This window comes from Cydia splendana, chromosome 21 (assembly GCF_910591565.1).
Source record: "Cydia splendana chromosome 21, ilCydSple1.2, whole genome shotgun sequence".
NCBI lineage: Eukaryota > Metazoa > Arthropoda > Insecta > Lepidoptera > Tortricidae > Cydia > Cydia splendana.
In genome coordinates this window covers 9,221,254-9,244,439 of record NC_085980.1, presented here as the reverse complement: position 1 = coordinate 9,244,439, position 23,186 = coordinate 9,221,254, and the positions used below count along the sequence as shown (strand labels likewise).

Here is a 23,186-nt window from a genome sequence, read left to right as displayed (position 1 = left end):
AATACTGACATATACGCTAACGTCTACGTAATTTACTTTCTATACATCTCGCTCGCACTAATATGCGAGTACGAGCGAGATGCATAGAAAGTAAGTGACGTTCTCGATAGCGTCTATGTTAGTGCCAAACTGGTGGTAGCCACACTCAGGCCACACTGCTCTCATACATACGCCTAAATTATAGTAAGCTTGCAAATTAAGCCAAAACTTTTCATAAAAATATTTACCATTACAAATATGGAATAAGATTAACATTAAACGTCAAGATTGTCAAGAAACACCAAAGTATTCCACAGTATCACATAATCATCAATCACATCTCAACGAACAGTGAATTAACACTTACAGCAGAATATAATACCGCGTAAAAGTGTAAAACTTTGCCATTTAACATAACTTTGCCCACCGCGTCACAGTTCAGTAAAAGCGAAATATGTAACATGAAAAAAGTCACAGACACACTTTCTTCGAAAATTGTACCTATTTGCGACTACTAGTTAGTAGGGTGGTACAAAAAACTTTTTTTTTTCCTACGGGGCACCCCCCTATTTTGTTACACTTATTAATCTTATTATGCTGATAAAATACACCAAGTTTCGTTGTTTTATCTCGACTACAAGGGGGTGCTCAACCACTTTGAAATTTTTTTAAAGTTGTATGAAATCCAAAAAAAAAAATATTCCAAATTTTATATTAAAGGAAAAAATGGAAAAATTTACGCTTCCGGCAGGACTTGAACCCGCATCCTCCACAATATCGAATATCGCTCTTATCTTTGGAATATCGCTCGCAGACGTATCTGCTTGTTAAAAAAATTGATATAAAAAAAATATTATTTAGAATTTTATTTAAGTATCTGGTTTCACACTATTTGCACATGTGATTTATAAGTTTTGAAGTAGAAAAACATTATTATTTATAATTTTTCAAAAGTATTAAGATTTTTTTAATTTCTCCTAAAAAATCATAAAATAAAAATAAAAATGTTTTTTTACTTAATAACTTTTAAATCACACTTTCAAATAATGTAAAAACTACTACTTAGTTAGTTTACTTTTTCTAAATATTACTGTACATCCCGTAAGTTTGTCTATCTGACCTGACTGGAGTTTTCCTCTCATCTAATCGAAGGTTAGCTGGAAGAGATCCCTTATAGGGATAAGTTCGCCTTTGTACTTCCATTACTGTAATTTATTTTTGTAAACCTGTGTTGTGTACAATAAAGTGATTACTACTACTACTACTACTACATAAACATCTAAAAAATAATAACTTGAGTTTTTTGGATTTCATACAACTTTGAAAAATTTCAAAGTGTTTGAGCACCCCCTTGTAGTTGAGATAAGATTACAAAACTTGGCGTAATTTGTCAACATAACAAGTGTAACAAAATGAGGGGGTGCCGCTTCTTCTAGCTAGAGTTTGATTTTTTCCCATACAAACGTGAACCACCCTACTAGTTAGTTACAAATTTTAATACACTTTCTGTTAATTAGTAGTAGTACTCGTAGTTTTGTACTTTTACGGTATGTACTAGTATAGTATCATATTAACATTAAACGTCAATAAACACCAAAGTATTACACAATCACTATCATATTCATCAATCACTACTCAACGAACAGTGAAAATTAACAAACACAACATGTACACCGTGTCCAGTAAGTCCGTTTACAGTATCTTCTTCTTCGTCGTAACCTGTACGGTTACCATCAGTTTGTCACTGACATAAACGCCGTCGAGAACGTAATTTACTTTCTATACATCTCGCTCGCACTCGCATATTAGTGCAAACGGGATGTATAGAAAGTAAATTACGTTCTCGACGGCGTTTATGTCAGTGACAAACTGATGGTAACCGTACTCATGACTGAGGGTCGTGACCGCCGTTTACAGTATAAATATTGAATAAAATAAATGTAAGTACGAATACTTACTAAGATAAACGTACTAGTGCTCGACTAGTATGTCTTTAGAGCCAAGGTAAAAAGATGTGTATTCGAACTTATTGGACAGGGTGTATAAAATGTACCTAAGTATAGGTATCTTTTATAATTAGTCCGTAAGTACTATTTTCATAACTTTGTGCTCCCAAACGGCTTTGCTGACTTCCACTGAAAAAAAAAGACATTAGATACATTAATTCTGCTAGTTAAGATATGCCCGCTGCTCCGCCCGTGTCTAAGTATCATGATAGAGAAATATAGTAAGAATAGAGTGCTCACTCCATACATCAGCGTTGGTACCATACCAAAGCGACTATTATTTTCACAGTCGACATCTAGCATCGAGTAGCGGAATTATCAGTAACGCTACTTGATACTAGAATTCTACAGTGTCGCGACTCACAAAAATTGTATTAAACAACAATTTAGAACTAATATTAAAAGCAGAAGGAGTTGAAAATAGAGTTCCGGTTTATCCGGTTATAATATTAGCTGAAAATTGTTGAGCATTAGACTTTTCGGTTGTTACAACATCTATTGTCAAGTAGCAGTACTGATAATTCCGCTACTCGATGCTAGATGTCGACTACGAAAATAATAGTTGTTATGGTACTAAAACTGATGTATGGACTGTAGGGCTCCCAAATACCGGACTTCTTTCAATACCGGTATTAATACCGAAACTGTCTTTATGTTGGCAATCATTTTATCCGCCTTGTTGACTTCACAAGTCACATTTTTAGTTCAACCTAATAATCAGCCAATAAATATTCTTTGGCACCAATAATTCGTATGCCATTACAATTAATTTCTTTCTACTTTTTGATAAAATTTTAAGAACTAATTATATTAAGGGGCTACCCGACATTTTTGACAAGTTTTGAATCGAATCTCCTATTTTTTCTAAAAAAAAAAACACTTTTTTCGTATCTAGTTTGCAGTGAAGGATCTTACAATTACATGTACGAAATCTAAATATTTGGGTTCGTATTTGACGTCTCGAGAAACGTGTCCAGGGTTTTCATTTTAAACTAATTAACACAAAAGTTATGGCCAGAAAACCAGTTTTTAGCCTAAAATTGTTCAACTTTGATGCCAAATATCTCGAAGGCGATGAACTTTGAAGTAAATATAGGATACTAAACTGCAAAACGTAATTCAAGACCAAAAAAAGTAAGACAATGTTGCCACTGCAATAATTTGTTTGTAAAATAGTAAATTCCTTTTGATAAATAATCACGCTAAGATAATTTATTTATTAGTAATTTTATTTATTAGTACTTATTAGTATTTTTTTGTATTTGGGGGCGTCCCAGATACCGCTGGAGTGACGAAGCCCAAAAAGACCTGTCCGCCCTCGGAATACCCAACTGGCGTGAAGTGGCGCAGAATAGGGCAGAGTGGCGCTCTCTTGTGTCAGAGGCCAAGATCCTCTTTGGGTCACTGAGCCAGTGATGTATGTATGTATGTATGTAATTTTACTCCTGCGATTTAAAAAAGTACTTTTATATACTTATTTTTGCATAAATACAAGACGCGCTAGTAAAAAGTGGCAACATTTTCTTACTTTTTTTGGTCTTGAATTACGTTTTGCAGTATATATTGCTTCAAGCTGTTGTTGTTAATATAATAAGCTACAAAAAACATTAGAAAACTAAGGGATTCAGATCGAAGGTCATTCGCGTGAGGTAGCCCCTTAATATATCCTGAACATCAGAATTCATCACCAAATATTTATCTAACGCATATGCACAGATCTTGTTTCAATTAAATGATCTTCTTTAATTAAAATGGCAAGTTATCTTCTTGATACAGCCGAATTTGACCATTTTAATAGATTTTAAACGTTACAATAGGCACATTTTCCTTGTTTTTGAAAATACCGGGATCCCGGTATTTATTTAAAAAATACCGGTATTGAAAAATCTGTTTAAACAGACGGGATCCCGGTATTTCGGGATCCCGGGATCCCGGTATTGGAAGCCCTTGAACACTCTATGTATTTTTTTTATCTATGGTATCATTTAATGCATTTTTTAATATTTTTATAAATTTTTATTTTTAGTTTTAATCGTGTGTCGATAGATGGCAGTAAATTTACTGTGACTACATAATTTACTATGACAGTAACCCTCTATTTATCTATTCTCTTTGACCTATGAGTATATGTTAAAATAGTTGACGTACCAGGTACGTCGAGCGTCGTCCAGTCGATTTTGCTGAAGTCTCCGCACTTCGCTAGCTGCTCTTTGGCGTGGTTCAATATTTTGGTCTGCACTTCCGGCTGTAATAAATAATACAATGTAAGTACAATAAATAATACAATGTATAATAAATAATACAATGGTTAATACGGTTGGCAAGTTGATTACATTTTGGATTTTCACGGGCCATAAGCTAGCGTGGCCATATTGATCCAACACGAGAGGCCCTTTTAAGAGTTTTAATGTCATGTAGCACGCGTGCTGGAACCCGTTCACAGGCGCAACAATAGACACCCATGACATGAACCGGTCTCGGCAGGCATTGGGTACATTATTGTTATGGTGGTAATCTTTTTTTTCTGTGTCTACATCAAATCATGGAAGTGTGTGTGAACAATAGCCCCCTGATTATTGGGGCTAACATTATGAGTCGATGTGAAGTTTAAGTTTCCAATTTAGACCACAAGATGGCAGACACTTCAACGCGCAAAGGAGTGCACAGGTAGGAGGCAGCACCTACATTTTATATTAGCGTGGAAAGCCAAATGTATATATAGGCGGCCGATCATAAAAACAGGCAGATCGTAATGTTCCTGTGTAAGGGGGTATTACTGCAATGTGCTGCCGCCATCAGAGTGCAGCACTAAGCTAGCTAGTAAACCATAGAGTAACTTATACATACTGTGCCATAAACTGTTTTTTGACAAGTTTTCACAGACAATAAAATATGACATTGATGCATCAAGGCGGTTTGTTAACAAGGGCCTACCGGGAAACGTGAAAATCGTAATTTAGTTATCTGGCTCTTTATCGGTCGAATATGCAAGAGTGATATAGAGGTTAGATAACTGTTGTATATGTAGGGTACATTAATAATAACCCATATGTGGGTAGCTAGGGATCTTGGTCTCGGAATAAATGGTGCACGTTGAATACGTCTTTTATTTGTCAGTGGCGAACGAGGTAAAAATAATTCGAAAAAGACAGTGTAATTGTGTTTCATCAAGTTTAAAACAATGTCAGTGGGAAAGTTGCGTGAATTTGATATGAAAAGTGGCAATTGGACTGCGTATTGCGAGCGAGTCGAGATGTACTTCCTTGCGAACAAAGTGGACAGTACCGTTAAGTTGGCCACGTTGATTGCGGTCATGGGAGAGGAGGCCTACGAGTTATTATCAACCTTAGCGAGTCCGAAGAAGCCCTCAGAATTAACGTACGCGGACGCTGTCGACTTACTTAAAAAACATCTCCAACCTAAACCTTCTATTTTGGCCGAACGATATAAATTCCGGCAGCGACGGCAAATGGAGGGCGAACTAGTAGCGGATTACGTGGCAGAACTTAAAAAGTTATCTTTACATTGTGACTTTAAGACGACTTTAGAAGACAATTTACGTGACCAGCTAGTGTGCGGCATAAGAAGTGAAAATACGCGGCAACGACTTTTCGCGGAGGACGATAAATTAACCTACGGCAAGGCGGTGACACTAGCGTGCACTTTGGAGGCGGCCGAGCGGGATGCCAGCGCAGTAGACCAAAACCCAACCACCCCCATCGATATGAACAAAATAAATATAATGTTTAAATGCATGGCTTGTGGTGATACTCAACATAAAACGGAAAACTGTAAATTCCGCAACTATGATTGTAGTTTATGTAAAAGGGTGGGTCACTTGCGGAGGATGTGTCCTGAAAATCATGTTACGGGTCAAGAGCCGACTCTGAGACGACGAAAAGAAATGGAGGAGGATCCCTTACGCGCGTCCCGCGGAGCGAGCGTGACCGGCGGCGGGCGGCGCGGGCGCGGCGGCCGCGGACGAGGCGGCGCGCGCGGGCGCAGGGTTACTGGTGCCTACTGGATGCAGGAGCCAGTCGACGAGACGACCACTTCGGAGCAGTCGGGCGTGACTGTTGCTGATAGTGATGGTGATTACGATGATGAACAACCTATGTACCAGATGTCCTTGGCAAACTATAAACCGGTGTGTATGTCACTTTTAGTACAGAATAAGCCCTTTCTAATGGAGGTTGATACGGGGTCAGCGCTATCTTGTATTAATGAAGATACCTATAGGCGATGTTTTAATGATTTACCTATAAAACCTTGTCGCGTAAATATTAAGTTTTATGACAAGTCTGTAGTAAAACTTCGGGGATATTTAGAGGTGACAGTAAGTCACAACAATATTACAAAAGTATTAGATCTGTATATTGTAGAAGGGGGTGATAGCACTAATTTACTAGGTCGACAATGGCTATGCGAGCTAGATATTACAGTTCCTAAAGTAAAGTCAACAATAAACAGTCAACCTGTATTGCATAACAAAGAAATGGACAAAAGTGTAATAATAAACGACCTTATTTCCAGGCATGAATCACTGTTCGATGGCACGCTGGGCCGGTATAACGGCCCGCCGGTGCGGCTGAGCGTGCGCGAGGGCGCCGAGCCGATTTTCTGTCGCGCGCGACCTTTGCCCTACGCAATGCGTGCGCGCGTCGACGCCGAGCTGGATGCCATGCTGCGCGCCGGCGTCATCGAGCCCGTGGACCGCTCCGACTGGGCGACTCCTCTGGTAATAGCGAGCAAAGCGGATGGCGATATACGTATATGTGCGGACTACAAGGTAACTCTTAACCGAGTTTTACAGGTCGACAGATATCCGGTTCCAAAATTAGATGATTTATTTAGTGGATTGAGTAATAATAAATATTTCACTAAACTAGATTTATCTCAGGCGTACAACCAGTTGGTTTTAGACGAAGATTCGCGGGCTTACACGGTTATTAACACCCATCGCGGACTTTTCAAATATAATCGCCTTGTTTTTGGTTTAGCGTCAAGTCCGGGTATTTTCCAGAAGTTTATGGTCAATTTATTAAGGGACATTCCGGACGTTGTGGTATTTTTTGATGATATATTGATAAAGAGTAGGGACTTGGATAGTCATGTCAAGGCTATTAAACAGGTTTTTACGATATTACAAGCTAGTGGGTTAAAATTGAAAAAGAAAAAGTGTGATTTCTTATCAAGGCAGGTAGAATATTTAGGGTTCATTGTTGATGAAAACGGCGTGAGAGTTAACCCTGATAAAATTAAACCAATAGTGAATATGCCGCATCCCACTAACACCACAGAACTAAAATCATTTTTAGGAATGGTCAACTTTTATGGCAAATTCGTAAAGAATTTGTCAGGGTATCTTGGCCCCTTATATGAGTTGCTCAAAAAGGGTAGGCGTTTTACATGGGGTAAAATACAGAACGATGCTTTTGAGTACGTCAAAAAGTTGCTGTGTAGCACGGAAGTGCTAGCGCACTACGACATGACACGCACCACGGTGGTGACTTGTGACGCATCCGCGCGCGGCCTGGGAGCCATACTGGCTCAGAGGCTGCCCGGGGGGGAGGAGCGCGTCGTCGCGTACGCATCGCGCGCTCTCACCGAGCATGAAAAACATTATAGTCAGATTCATAAAGAGGCACTTTCCATTATTTACGCAGTGGATAAATTTCATCAGTACTTATACGGAAGGAAATTTATTTTGCGCACTGACCACAAACCTCTGGTGAGCATTTTTGGGCCTAACACCGGCGTACCTGTGACGGCAGCGAGTAGGTTTCAAAGGTGGGCAATTAAATTATCAGCGTACGATTTTATCATTGAGTATGTACGTACGGATAAAAATACGGCCGATGTTCTATCTCGATTAATTAAAACTCATAGGGAGGAAACGGTCGCTGAAGAGGGGGAACTGCCCGAGCAGACATATTTGCATTTTGCAACGGAGTCGTTGCTTTTAGATTATAAGGTCTTAAAACGAGAAACTAGCAAGGACCCTATTTTAAGTCGTGTGTTAGCTTATATGTCCGACGGCTGGCCGTCAGACATAGAAATTAATGAACTTAAACCGTATTTTAATAGGCGGGATGAATTATATTGCGAGCTTGGATGTATTCTATGGGGTCGTCGCGTCGTAATTCCAGCATCCTGCAGGGAACGGGTTATACGCGAATTACACGAGGCGCACATGGGGATAGTAAAAACAAAGGCATTAGCTAGGAGTTATGTGTGGTGGCCGGGGGTAGACGAGGCTGTCGAAGCGCGGTGTCGTGCGTGCGCGGTGTGCGCCAGCGTGGCCGACGCACCGGCCGGACACGTGCCGTGCGCGTGGCCGTGGCCGGACCGTCCTTGGGCGAGACTTCATATCGACTTTATGTCAATTACGGGTCTGACTTATATGATCACCGTGGACGCCTGCTCGAAATGGATAGAAGCCGCGAAAATGAAAACCACCACCGCGCAGTCAGTAGTGGCGGTATTACGTGATATGTGGGCACGGTTTGGGCTTCCAAAGCAATTAGTTAGTGATAACGGGCCGCCATTTACTAGTTCTGAATTCGGAGAATTTCTAAAGCGAAATGGTATCGAGCACATCTTTTCGTCCCCACACCATCCAGCTTCCAACGGAGCCGCCGAAAATGCCGTAAAAATTTGTAAACGAGTCATTAAAAAGGCTCAAAAACAGAAAGTCGACGTCGATGTAGCATTGAACAGGTTTTTGTTAACTTATAGGAATACGGAACATTACACGACTGGTGAGAGCCCAGCAAAAATTTTACAAGGTCGTAACTTGCGTATGCGGCTCGATCAAATGAAACCGGAGCGCGCGGCGCGTGTCGGTGAGCACCAGGCGCAGGCGGAGTCGCGGGCGCGCGGCTCGCGGCGCCAGCTGAGCCCGGGGGAGCCGGTGTGGTATCGCGACTACCGTTCTAACGATAAATGGCTCGCGGGACAGGTTTCTGAGAAATTAGGCAGTACAGACTACACAATAAAATCTAATGTTGGAACCGGAATACATAGACATATCGACCAGTTAAGACGTAGGGTGTCCGAAGTAACTGCAAATGTACGTGCATCGCCTGAACTCGCTAAACGTCGTTCCAGTAGCTCGTTTGTGTTGCCTGAGGAGGTGCCTGAGCCGGAGCTAGATAGCGGTGAGGGCTCGATGTCGCCGCGCCTGGGGCCGTCAACCGGCTCGGCGGCGCAATCGCCAGTAGCTCCGGGGCCGGCCGAGCCGACCCGGGCCGGGGTGCCAAAGAACAGTGTTCATGCTAAGGGTGCAGCAGGGAATGTAGAAGTCGCAGAAGCACCATTACCTAATGTACCAACTGTCGTGCAATCGAAAAGAGTTGTGAAACCTCCCGTTAGATTCGGTTTTGATGACTACTTTTGACGTACCTATAAGACTACCTAAGTTAAATTAGCTTTGTATAACTTTTTCATAAATTAAGAACTTAAAAAAAGAAATAGTTGTTATTGTAACTTACCTATACTACTGTGCTACTTATGTTGCCTATACTGCTTATATTCTTATATACTTACATAAATATGTTACCTATAGTTGCTAAGATGTCATATGTTTTTTTGGTTGTAACCAGAGTAAGTGAACTAATTTCCACATGATCGAGCCTTGTGTAGTTGAAACAAGGTTCAGTTTTGTGTAACCGGAGTGGAAGTTAATTCACGATTGTCTTATTCGTGATTACATATATTTAAGTAGTTAAGTTATCTACCATATGTTGTAGGAGTGTAGGGCTAGTAATAAAGGTGGAGGTGTTGTATATGTAGGGTACATTAATAATAACCCATATGTGGGTAGCTAGGGATCTTGGTCTCGGAATAAATGGTGCACGTTGAATACGTCTTTTATTTGTCAATAACGAAATGTTGATTTCTTGTTTCGCGGTAGCGCCCCTATGCAGTTCGCGTAATATTCCCTATTTTTGACGGTATTCACAATAAATCAATAGATAGGTAGGATAGGTTCATTAGGTTGCTTCAGATGTCCAGAAATAGGTCGTCAACAGTAGAGTTTTTTTTTTATAGGGACATTCTTACAGAAATTGACTAAGTGTCACGGTAAGCTCAAGAAGGCTTGTGATGTGGGTACCCAGACAACGATATATATAATATACAAATACTTAAATACATAGAAAACATCCATGACTCAGGAACAAATATCTGTGCTCATCACATAAATAAATGCCCTTACCGGGATTTGAACCCAGGACCATCGGCTTCACAGGCAGGGTCACTACCCACTAGGCCAGACCGGTCGACAAAGAGATAGGAACAGGCAGGTCAATGTATGAAATTCTTCGCGCTAAGCGTCCTTGCTTTGCGATTTCGTCACTTTGCAACAGGTAGCTACAAGTACATCCGTCCCACACCAATTTTGGTGGTTAGCCATAAGCCGCGCGTGGCGCTGTCGCCACCAAGCGGTCATATCTGTCCTAATCGTAACAGACTCGTTTTGTTAGAGTGAATCTTCTGTACCTAGTACTATTTATTCTGTGCTTTAGTAGATAAATAAAGAAAAGTACCTACCGCAATTTTATTAAGCGTCTCGACGAGCGACTGCTTCAACGTTCGCATGGTGTCAGGCGGTACACTCGCGAACAGCAACTTGAGTATGGCCACCGACGCTCGCTCGTCCTCGCTGCACTCGGTGTCTGAACCCGAACTGTTCTGTTGCGCGACCTGAATGACAATGTTAAACGCTTTAAACTCTCGCGTTTTGTACACATATTTAAGTACACAACCGGGTCTACCGCGATATAATCAGCAGAAACGTCGGAATTAAAGGTAAAAACAATGAAATTATATCGCGGTAGACCCGTTTGTGTAATTAAATAAATGTTAAACGCGTTTAGAGTAATTTATGTGTATCGGAGTACCCTGCCTTTCCGTACCTCCCTAACAACACTCTATTCTAACGCATTCACTGCCAGCGCGAACTACGCTTGTAGCCGACAACGCGTTTTTTCCGCTTTGTAGCGAATAGCCCCTACGAACATAGAACCCGCCTTGGCAGTGAATGTGTTAAAAAAGTAAGAATCGACTAAGGCTGTGTTTTTCCACCTCTAATGCCTACTTACCTAGTACTTACACATATAGGGCCAATGTGGCCCAATCTTAGGGACCCAGCTATGAGGTTTAACAAGATAGCGATAATATCGATATCGCTTGCTCCCTCTAACGTCATTTATTGCTGTCCAAATATGCGTAGGTATTGTGTATTTGACATAGGTATGTATTATATACCTACAGCCCGGATAAAGAAAACATCACATTTTACAAATGACTACACTCCGCCATTTTTAACCTGTATTCATTTTCTCGCGATTGTTGGATGTCGCGAAAATATGTTTTCATGCCAAGGGGTTCGTGAAAAATGTTTAAATGTTAAAAAAAGGTAACAGAATCTAATATCCTACCTTCTTTGGTTTTGGAGTTTGATTTTGTTGTGGAGCTTTGTTTCTGACCGGTGACCCGGGTTCTCCTTCATTGTCTGACGGTTCGATGTCAGAAGATGCTGTAAAATAAGTTTTTGGCAAAAATTTCATTTTTGGTACAAGCCTTTATCGCTGACTGTACTTTTCTTACGACAGACAACTAATACTCATCGAGACAATTCTAAAAACCCCTAACACACTTAGGTTGCGTTGTTTCATCACAGAGTTCCTATGGCCACCTCCTGTCTCCATCATCAGATCAGCTCGATGGTACCTTAATATTGCATTGTCATCCGATTTATACATGCATGCAAAATTTCAGCTCAATCGGAAACCGGGAAGTGGATCAAATTCAACTTGCAAGATTAGTCGACTCCCGTTTGATATCTTTATAGGTTTTCCTGTAATCTATAGGCACAAAACTAAAAAATATTCAAATTCGCGGAAATTGGCACAAAAGACTTAACTCCAGTAGCGTCTATGGCACTTACGACTATTCTGAGTTCGCTGTAATAAAGATTCGGCAAAGTAATTTATGTCATTATTTTAATTTTTTTAAGCTAATTGCGAAGTTACAGCTCACAGAAAAGAGCAACTACTTTGGTTTTTAACCGCCTTAAAAAAAAGGAGGTTCTCAGTTTGACCGGTATGTATTTATGTATGTATGTTTGTCCGTGATTTTGATGCGGTTTTCAGTGGCATTGAGAGTGCGAGTGCGAGTGCGAGTGGGAGAGGGGGTGGGTCCCTGTATTACGTGCGCGCAGCAAGATCAATCGATCGTCATAATGAGACAAAAATAAATAAAACGAAATAAAAAAGTAAAAATATAAATAAATCAATTAAAAAAAAACAAACATAAAAGCAAAATAACTTAATATAATTTCTTTAAAAAAACCGGCCAAGTGGGAGTCAGACTCGCGTTTCTAGGGTTCCGTACATAATTCCGACTCCCGCTTGACTTCACATTTCTAATAGGTTTTCCTGTCATCTATAGGTAAAGAACTATTTTGTATATTTTTTTTTCAAAATTTTAGACCCAGTTGTTTTGGAGATAAATGGTCATTTTTTGGCTATTTTCTTAAATAACTTCGAACCTATGTATTTTAAAATTATAAAAAAAACATGTCCATCTTTAAGTTACTAATGTACATATGTGTACCAAATTTCAACTTAATTGGTCCAGTAGTTTCCGAGAAAATAGGCTGTGACAGACGGACAGACAGACAGACGCACGAGTGATCCTATAAGGAGTATAAGGGTTCCGTTGTTTCCTTTTGAATTCCTTCCAACCCACTGAAAAGCACAAAATATTTTTTTATATACCAGACCCCACCCCTATCCTTGTCCAGTCCCTATCCCGTCGTAAAGCCAATTTCTGCCAAAACGTAATTAATCCATACTATCCATACTATATTAATACTAATATTATAAATATATATAATATTATAAAGGCGAAAGTGTGTCTGTCTGTCTGTTACCTCTACACGCTTAAGCCGCTGAACCGATTTAGTTGAAATTTGGTATAGGGTTAGTTTGAATCCCGGGGAAGGACATAGGATAGTTTTTATGTCGGTAATCATCCCTGAAGAGAGTGCAAGGGGGGGTGGAATTGAAAGAGTTAATGAATTGCCTAATAATTGAAGCAAGCAATGCGCGAATTGAATCATTGCTATTAGAATTATCCAGGCACCATACCTACTTTAGCTGCTGTCACTAATTCCACGCAGACGAAGTCGCGGGCAAAAGCTAGTAATATTATAAATGCGAAAGTGTGTCCGTCTGTCTGTCTGTCTGTCTGTCTGTCTGTCTGTTACCTCTTCACGCTTAAACCGCTGAACCGATTTTCATGAAATTTGGTATAGAGATAGTTTGAGTCCCGGGGAAGGACATAGGGTAGTTTTTATCCCAGAAATCCCTCTTTAAGGGGGTGAAAAAGGGGGTGGAAGTTTGTATGGGGAATCAACAACCTTTTCTTCAACAATTCTTCAACTTCTACTTCTCTAACTTCAACTTCTCCAACTCGAACTTTTCCAACCTTTTCAACGTCGTTAACTTCAACTTCTTCAACCTTTTCAACTTCAACTTTAACTTCTCCTACTTCAACTTCTCCTACTTCTTTAACTTCTTCAACTTCATCAACTTCTCTAACTTCAACTTCTCCTACTTCTTCAACTTCTTCAACCTTTTCAACGTCTTCAACTTCAACTTCTCCTACTTATTCAACTACTTCAACCTTTTCAACTTCAACTTCTCCTACTTCTTCAACTATTTCAACCTTTTCAACTTCTTCAACTTCTACTTCTCTAACTTCAACTTCTTCAACTTCAACTCCTACTTCTACAACTCGTCCTTCAACTTCTACTTCTTCAACTTCTCTAACTTCATCTTCTCCAACTCGAACTTCTTCAACTTCTCCAACTTCTTCATTTTCTACTTCAACATCTCCTACTTCTTGAACTTCAACTTCTCCAACCTTTTCAACTTCTTCAAGTTCTCCAACCTTTTCAACTTCTTCAAGTTCTCCAACCTTTTCAACTTCTTCAACTTCAACTTCTTCAAATTCGACTACTCCAACCTTTTCAACTTCAACTTCTCCAACTTCCTCAAATTCAACTTCAACTTCTCCAACTCTAACTCTTCCACTTTTGCACCTTCTTCAACTTATCCAACTTTTTATAACTTCTCTAACTTTTTCAACTTCCTCAATTTCTCCAACTTATTTATTTTCCTACTTCTTCAATTCATCCAACTTCTTCAAATTCTCCAACTTTTTCAACTTCTTCAACTTCGACTTCTCCAACTTCTTTAACTTCAACTTCTCCAACTTCTTCAACTTCAACTTCTCCCACTTCTTCAACTTCAACATCTACTTCTTCAACTTCAACTTCTCCAACCTTTTCAACTTCTTCAACTTCTTCAAATTCAACTTTAACTTCTCTAACTCGAACTTAGTCAACTTTTTCAACTTCTCAAACTTCTTCAAGTTCTCCAACTTTAAATTGTCCAACTTCAACTTCTCAAACTTCAACTTCAACTTCTCCAACCTTTTCAATTTATTCAACTTCTCTAACTTCAACTTCTACTTCTTCAACTTCAACTTCTTCAACTTCGACTTCTTCAACTTCTTTAACTTCAACTTCTTCAACTTCTTCCACTTCTTCAACTTCAACATCTCCTACTTCAACTTCAACTTCTCCAACCATTCAACTGCTTCAAATTCTCCAACCTTTTCAACTTCTTCAACTTCAACTTCTTCAAATTCAACTTCAACTTCTCCAACTTCTTCAACTTCTCCAACTTCTTCAACTTCTCCAACTTCAACTTCTCCAACCTTTTCAATTTCTTCAACTTCTCTAACTTCAACTTCTCCTACTTCTTCAACTTCAACTTCGACTTCTCCAACTTCAACTTCAACTTCTCCAACCTTTTCAATTTCTTCAATTTCTCTAACTTCAACTTCTACTTCTTCAACATCAACTTCTTCAACTTCGACTTCTCCAACTTCTTTAACTTCAACTTCTTCTACTTCAACTTCTCCCAGTTCTTCAACTTCAACATCTACTTCTTCAAGTTATCCAACCTTTTCAACTTCTTCAACTTCAAATTCAACTTCAACTTCTCCGACTTCTTCAACTTCTCCAACTTCAACTTCAACTTCTCCAACCTTTTCAATTTCTTCAACTTCTCTAACGTCAACTTTTTCTACTTCTTCAACTTCGACTTCTCCAACTTCAACTTCAACTTCTCCAACCTTTTCAATTTCTTCAACTTCTCTAACGTCAACTTTTTCTACTTCTTCAACTTCGACTTCTCCAACTTCTTCTACTTCAACTTCTCCAACCTTTTCAATTTCTTCAACTTCTCTAACTTCAACTTCTACTTCTTCAACTTCGACTTCGCCAACTTCCTTAACTTCAACTTCTTCAACTTCAACTTCTCCCACTTCTTCAACTTCAACATCTTCTACTTCTTCAACTTCAACTTCTCCAACCTTTCAACTTCTTCAAGTTCTCCAACCTTTTCCAACTTCAACTTCTCCAACTTCTTCAACTTCAACTTCTCCAACTAGAACTGGTTCAACTTTTTCAACTCCTCCAACTTATCCTACTTCTTCATCTTCAACTTCTTCAACTTCGACTTCTCCAACTTCTTTAACTTCAACTTCTTCAACTTCAACTTCTCCCACTTCTTCAACTTCAACATCTTCTACTTCTTCAACTTCAACTTCTCCAACCTTTCAACTTCTTCAAGTTCTCCAACCTTTTCAACTTCTTCAACTTCAACTTCTCCAACTTCTTCAAATTCAACTTCAACTTCTCCAACTCTAACTGCTTCAACTTTTTCAACTTCTCCAACTACTTCAACTTCTCCAATTTCGACTTCTCCAACTTCTTCTACTTCAACTTCTCCAACCTTTCAACTTCCAGTTCTCCAACCTTTTCCAACTTCAACTTCTCCAACTTCTTCAAATTCAACTTCAACTTCTCCAACTAGAACTGCTTCAACTTTTTCAACTCCTCCAACTTATCCTACTTCTTCATCTTCAACTTCTTCAACTTCGACTTCTCCAACTTCTTTAACTTCAACTTCTTCAACTTCAACTTCTCCCACTTCTTCAACTTCAACATCTTCTACTTCTTCAACTTCAACTTCTCCAACCTTTCAACTTCTTCAAGTTCTCCAACCTTTTCAACTTCTTCAACTTCAACTTCTCCAACTTCTTCAAATTCAACTTCAACTTCTCCAACTCTAACTGCTTCAACTTTTTCAACTTCTCCAACTACTTTAACTTCTCCAACTTCGACTTCTCCAACTTCTTCTACTTCAACTTCTCCAACCTTTCAACTTCTTCAAGTTCTACAACCTTTTCCAACTTCAACTTCTCCAACTAGAACTGCTTCAACTTTTTCAACTCCTCCAACTTATCCTACTTCTTCATCTTCAACTTCTTCAACTTCGACTTCTCCAACTTCTTTAACTTCAACTTCTTCAACTTCAACTTCTCCCACTTCTTCAACTTCAACATCTTCTACTTCTTCAACTTCAACTTCTCCAACCTTTCAACTTCTTCAAGTTCTCCAACCTTTTCAACTTCTTCAACTTCAACTTCTCCAACTTCTTCAAATTCAACTTCAACTTCTCCAACTCTAACTGCTTCAACTTTTTCAACTTCTCCAACTTCTTCAACTTCTCCAACTTCGACTTCTCCAACTTCTTCTACTTCAACTTCTCCAACCTTTTCAATTTCTTCAACTTCTCTAACTTCAACTTCTCCTACTTCTTCAACTTCAACTTCTTCAATTTCGACTTCTCCAATTTCTTTAACTTCAACTTCTTCAACTTCAACTTCTCCCACTTCTTCAACTTCAACATCTACTTCTTAGACTTCAACTTCTCCAACCTTTCAACTTCTTCAAGTTCTCCAACCTTTTCAACTTCTTCAACTTCAACTTCTCCAACTCGAAATTCTTCAACTTCTTCAACTTCGACATCTCCAACTTCTTTAACTTCAACTTCTCGTACTTCTTGAACTTCTACTACTCCAACCTTTTCAACTTCTTCAACTTCAACTTTTCCAACTTCTTCAAATTCGACACTTCTTCAAATTCAACTTCAACTTCTCCAACTCGAACTTCTTCAACTTTTTCAAATTGTCCAACTTCTCCAACTTTAAATTGTCCAACTTCAACTTCTCCAACTTATTCAACTTTATCAACTTCTCCAACTTCTACAGCTTCTCCAACTTCTTCAACTTCTCGAACCTCCAAGTTGGAGTGGAGGTGGAAGTGATGTTATGATAGAAAAATATGGTTGTCTGTAAAGTCGGTTTACGGACGATAATTTTGCGTGATAACGTCATAAGAAAACGTTACCATGGAGATTTGTCCACAACGTGACACTTTTTCGTGCATGCTACCGGTGTTCATCGATTTATAAGACGTTATCACGTCAAAATTAATAAATAAATAAAAGAAAATAATATCTTAATTTCGTTACAAATAAAGAAAGTTCGCATTTTTGACTAGGGGCTATTCATAAATTACGTCATTTCAAATTAGGGGGGGGGGGTCTGGACATCGGATGACGGTAGCATGAAGTAGGAGGAAATGGGGTCATTTGAAGCATGATTTTTGGATGATTATAGGGGGGGGGGGGTCCAAAATCGTCAAAAATCGATGACGTAATTTATGGACAGCCCCCTAATTGTAATTAGTCATCCATTTTGGGGGCGAAAAGAAGGATGTAATAAAAAGCAGATTTGTTTAAAAATTATGGTACCCAAATTACTAATTCCACGCAGACGAAGTCGCGGGCAAAAGCTAGTACCTAATAAGCAAATTAATAACCACCCGGGTAATTGTGTACTTAGTTTTTGATGTCGGTGCCAATTCAAAATCCCAGTAAACCAAAATTTTAGACAACGAAGAACGCTGCACTTACTTGCATAACCACATAAAGACATAGTTTACTCATAATTTAAATACGAATTTACTAAAAACCGTGTCTGCGTGCGGCCATGGCGATCGTGGAGTGTCTCCCTAGTCGGACAAGGCCGCCGCGCCGCGCCGCGCCTTCGCCGCGTTCATGTGTGAGTAGGACACACCTATACGTATCAACGTTTTGTTTCACCTCGCCGCGCCGCGCCGCGCCGCGTGTTCGCCGCGCGTTCGCCGCGCCGCGCCGCGCCGCGCCGCTTCGCGTCTAAATCGCTCATGTGTGAGTAGGACACACCTATACGTATCAACGTTTTGTTTCTTCCTCGCCGCGCCGCGCCGCGCCGCGCCGCCGTCGCGAGTTGTTCGCTTACGTAAGACGTAGCGTAATAGTACTACCGTACAGAAAGGAAACTTCCTACAGAACCGAAGTTTGACAGCGGTTCAGGGTCGAATCATGCTGTCCCTTTCTAATATATGGCACTATCCCTTTCGGCTATTTAGGGTTGTCAAAATTCAAGCCATTATCTTATCTGTGGTCGTGCACGCAAAGGGACGTCAAGTTGTGTCAACCCTTATAATTGCTCCGAGCAATGCTGAGCCGAATTGAGCCGAAAATGACCGAACGCTCTAATTTCCTACCCCTGGCCACGTGCAATATGAGGGGGTTTACTATGCTGTCGAGGCCTACAGCCTAACCCCCTTATTCATAAACGCACTACAAACAAACCTCAATTAGCTATATAATAATTGTTTGTCCTTATCTTTCATTTTGACTTATGTATTTGTAAGAAAGGCATAAAACATAATTTAACCCGTGGAGCGCCCTAAACAGACACGTGTGCTGGTAACTAGTATAGGAGTTCCATACTACGGTAATTCTGGGGCGCTCCAGGGGTTAACTAAATCAGGCCCGTAAAGTTTTAAAAACCAACATAATAAAACCTAATACTAAATACTTAACCTACCTACAGCACAGAATAAATAATAGTACTAGGTACAGAAGACTCACTCTCTAACAAAACGCGTCAGTTACGATCAGGACAGATATGGCCGCTAGGTGGCGATAGCGCCACGCGCGGTTTATGGCCAGCCACCAAAATTAGTGTGGAACGGATGTACTTTTAGCTACCTGTAGCAAAGCGACGAAATCGCGGAGTGAGCCACGCCTGCCTACAGGTAAAAAAAGTTTTATGAATAAGGGGGTATAAGCCTACATCAGCCATACTCTAAGTGTGTTCCGCGGAACCCTAGGGTTCTGCGACACCCCTGCAGGGGTTCCGCAAGAATTTAGAACACTATGCTTATTAATAAAAAAACACACTTCTAAAAACTATTGTTTTATTGTAGGGTTCCATCAAGTATTTCGCTTTCCAGAAGGGTTCCGTCAAAAAAAAAGATTGAGAACCGCTGGCTTACATGATATGATGATAGCCTAGTTCCTTACCTTTTTTTAGCTGCGGCGCCATAAAAGCCATCTCCCTGCTGAGGTCTACATGCATGGGCGTGTTCCTGTTGATGTGGCTCCGGTATGCGTGGCACAGCAGCTTCCATTGCTTCTCGCAGAACCCCGCTGGAAAATAGTAACATTAATCGGTTCAGTGACTTAATTTGGATCAATTTCGCTGTGCCATTGAATAGGGCTAACTGGTTAAAGCTTCTTATAGATGCAGATGGCGTCAGTATTGAGGATTTATTTATTTCTTGCTTCCATGGTACATTTTTGGGTAGTATTTACATATTTCTTATGGTATCACATGGACCCTGAATAGACTGTAGCAAATACAAATAATTTAGTTAAGACGAAACAGGAGCTGAGTTTTAAATATTTTAGGTAAATATACCCGTCTCGCTAACGGAAGCGGCACCTAAAAGTAGTGCGATAAGGACAAGGCGAAAAATCCTGCGTAAAAATCTCAAAAATCGAGGTTTCGTACTCCTCTGTTTCCTCCTCCAAAACTTAACCAATCGTAACCAAATTTGGAAATCTAAATGATTATGAAATTATCTGTGTCGGACCGTTTTGCTTTTTTGGCTAATTGATATCAGTTTTGAATGCTACGCCTCTCATTGCGGCATAGTCAATTAGGCCATTTTGGCCATTTTTGAAGGGCTCTAGCGCCTTAAAAAACAAAAATATCAAAAAAAGCAAAACAGTCCGACACAGATATTGACAATATTAATCTGTGTTGAAAAAATCATTGATCTAGCTTCAAAAACCATGGAGGAAAACGAGGAGTACGTTTGTATGGAGAAATGACCACTCCCGTTGGCTCTTAAGTTACCATAATATACCTAGTGGATTTTACAAACTTATAACTAACATAATGATATAACATGTGTAGGTATATAACACAATATAAGTTGTCAATTTTACCATTAGTGCATTAGTGCCAATGTTTTTTTTAAATGTCATTTTAATTTTATATGTAGTTTGCTAATTTTAGTTTAACTTTGTATTGTGTAATTAGCTTTTTAGATATGTTTGTAAAAGGGTCTGGCCGCTATCCTGTAGTGAAACTGCCCCTGGCTGAAGTGTATACCTTTCTTAGGTGCGTTAATTTGTCTTATTATAAGATATCGTTCTACCAAATTCCAAGCCTAGAATCCCCTTGGTTTGGGCAAAAAATTTTTTTTAAATCGGTTTATTTTTTTGTAGCTAAACTAGTGGTTCGATTTCTTTGAAATTTGGTTGTTACATGCACCTAATATAAATCATTAAAAAAAAACACGAGTTTCTAACAGTTCTAACTAGTTTAAAAACGCTTAAAAATGTATTTTTAATTTTTTTAACTTTTTTTAATACTTTTTTAGATTTAATGCAGAATATATTATGGCATGATGATATCCTGTTATCCCTCATCAGGGACATAGGGCTCTCAGAAGGGATTTCCATTCTTTGCGGTCCAGCGCGGCCTCTTCCAGCTCCGCCCAGCCGAGGCCAACTGATGCCGCCTCTTTTTCCACTGTGCGCCTCCAGGTGGTACGTGGGCGACCTTGTCCTCTTTTTCCGGGAATTTTCCAGGTCAGCCCTTGCTTGGATAGGTGATTGTTTGGCCTTCGTAAAACATGTCCTATCCAGCGCCATTTCCGCAGAAGTATCTCCTTAGCTAAAGGGTTTTGGCCAGTCAGTTCCCATAGTTTAACATTGGAGATGGTCCGTGGCCAGTAGACTCCTACGATTCGCCGCAAACACTTGTTTACAAACACCTGGAGTCTACTGGTTATGTCTTGCTTGACGGGCCATGTCTCGCATCCATATAGAAGGACCGACTTTACGTTCGAGTTGAAAACCCTTAGCTTGGTGCGGCGAGTGATGACTGTGGAAGTCCATACGGGTTTCAACTGCGCATATGCGGCGCGGGCTTTATTGATGCGAGCTTCAACATCCGCTTCTGCACCTCCCAGGGGGTTCATAACACTTAACAATATTATGGCATAAAATATATTTTTTGTAAAAATATCCATTTGGGGCAACAAGGTAAAAATGTGTTACTAATGCATACAGGCCGTCCTTCTTACGTAGGTACTTGGTTCACGCTTGTGGTTCACGTTTGTATGGGTTAAAATCAAACTCCAGCTACAAGAAGCGGCACCCCCTTATTTGGTTAAACTTATTATGCTGATAATGTACACCAAGTTTTGTAACTTTATCTCAACTACAAGGGGGTGCTCAACCACTTTAAAATTTTCAACGTTGTATGAAATCCAAAAATAAATATATATTTTTTTTTTGGTTTTTATATAAGTAGTTGTTTTCACATTATTTGTAAATGTGATTTAATAAGTTATTAGTATTGCTCACTGTACATAGAAATAGAGAGCTCGCTTCATAGTAAGTATTGAACTCACTTAAAACTTATTATCATCACCGGCTTTAGTACCTAAATAAACTGTGGCATAAATATTAAACTTACTTTTTTTCACGCAAAGCGCCTTACGGATCTTCTGCCAGGCGTCTTCCAACAGATCAGTATTCTTCTTCTGTTTCCGGTCTTGCCAGACAATGTCATGTTTCTTCACTTCAGAAATCAATGACAATTTGAATTTTACAGGGACGTTAGTTCTCTGTGAACATGTTAATTTTTTTCAATATTGGTTATAACTAAAATGGACGACCGCACAAAACCACTTTTCTTTACATAGTCCCCATTTTCTCTTTGGATATTAACATTAGAGAAAATATTTTTACACAGTTTTTTTTTTAACTAAAAGCACACTTACACTTCTGGGCGTATTTCTGTCATCTTTTTCAGCATTTGGAGGTGGAGTTACGTCCATTGCTGTGACATTTGCATTGGCTGCAATGGTCGGAGTAAAAATATCTGAAAAAATTGTTTCCAGGGTAATTGCTTCTACCTATTGGGTTGTGTAGAATAAAGTGTTTACTATTACTACTGAAATAAAGGTAGATTGATGTGTTTTTTCACAAAAGTGGTTAAGATTATTTGTATTTTTACACATACATGTAACAAAAACAAAGATGTACCACAAATAAGCATACTTTTATCGTTTTTGCATAACTGAAGACAGTTTTATCTAAATTAAATAATAAATAAATATTATAGGGACATTCTTACACAAATTGACTAAGGGCTGATTTAGACGGCGCGCAAACTCGCATGCGATTTTAGTTACAGTGCGGACTGTTGGTTACGTCCAATTCAACTGACCGATCAAAAACTGCAATGTAATGAAACTCGCATCGTCTAAATGAGCCTTAAGTCCCACGGTAAGCTCAATAAGGCTTGTGATGTGGGTACTCAGACAACGATATATATAATACAAATACTTAAATACATAGAAAACATCCACTCAGGAACAAATATTTGTGCTCATCACACAAATAAATGCCCTTAATACTGGCCTTACCGGGATTCGAACCCAGGACCATCGGCTTCATAGGCAGATCACCACCCACTAGGCCAGACCGGTCGTCAATTATTAACTTACGTTATCTAAATATATAAGATTGTTGCACGATAGCGACGATATAAATTAATGCAAAAAATATCCGGATAAGATTTTAGGGTTACCTACATATTTTTTGTTTATTTTATTTTATCGGATGAAATGGCAGCCTCACGGGCCCAAAACACAGTAATTACTTAATGCGTGATGTACGGTAATTAATCGGAGTCATCGATATTCAATCAACAGTTGTGTTTACAAATAATACAAATGGTTTACAAGCAAACAAGCAAAATTAAATGACATTGACAGTACCTACCTAACATGACATTGACATGTAGAGGGTACGTTCAACAACCTCATGCTCATCCACCGGTCTCTAGCCGGCGTCTCCT

General features: G+C 39.5%; 1 protein-coding gene and 1 long non-coding RNA gene across 3 annotated transcripts in view; both read right to left on the bottom strand.

Moving 5' to 3' along the window:
* LOC134801190 (uncharacterized) overlaps nt 1-23,186 on the bottom strand; it is a 438,628-nt gene that overhangs the window by 396,769 nt on the left and 18,673 nt on the right. The window lies entirely within an intron of this gene.
* Nucleotides 1,892-22,200, bottom strand: LOC134801159 (uncharacterized). Of its 2 annotated transcripts, none has more exons than XM_063773701.1 (7): nt 22,099-22,200; nt 21,798-21,948; nt 19,328-19,453; nt 11,429-11,526; nt 10,539-10,691; nt 4,134-4,230; nt 1,892-2,114 (listed from the first exon to the last, which is right to left on the bottom strand). In XM_063773701.1, the coding sequence occupies exons 1-7, from the start codon at nt 22,159-22,161 to the stop codon at nt 2,056-2,058; spliced, it is 747 nt and encodes a 248-aa protein (XP_063629771.1). In that variant the 5' UTR covers nt 22,162-22,200; the 3' UTR covers nt 1,892-2,055. The 2 variants fall into 2 exon arrangements, with proteins under 2 accessions (XP_063629771.1, XP_063629772.1); XM_063773702.1 differs by having other exon boundaries at nt 1,893-2,114; nt 22,105-22,200.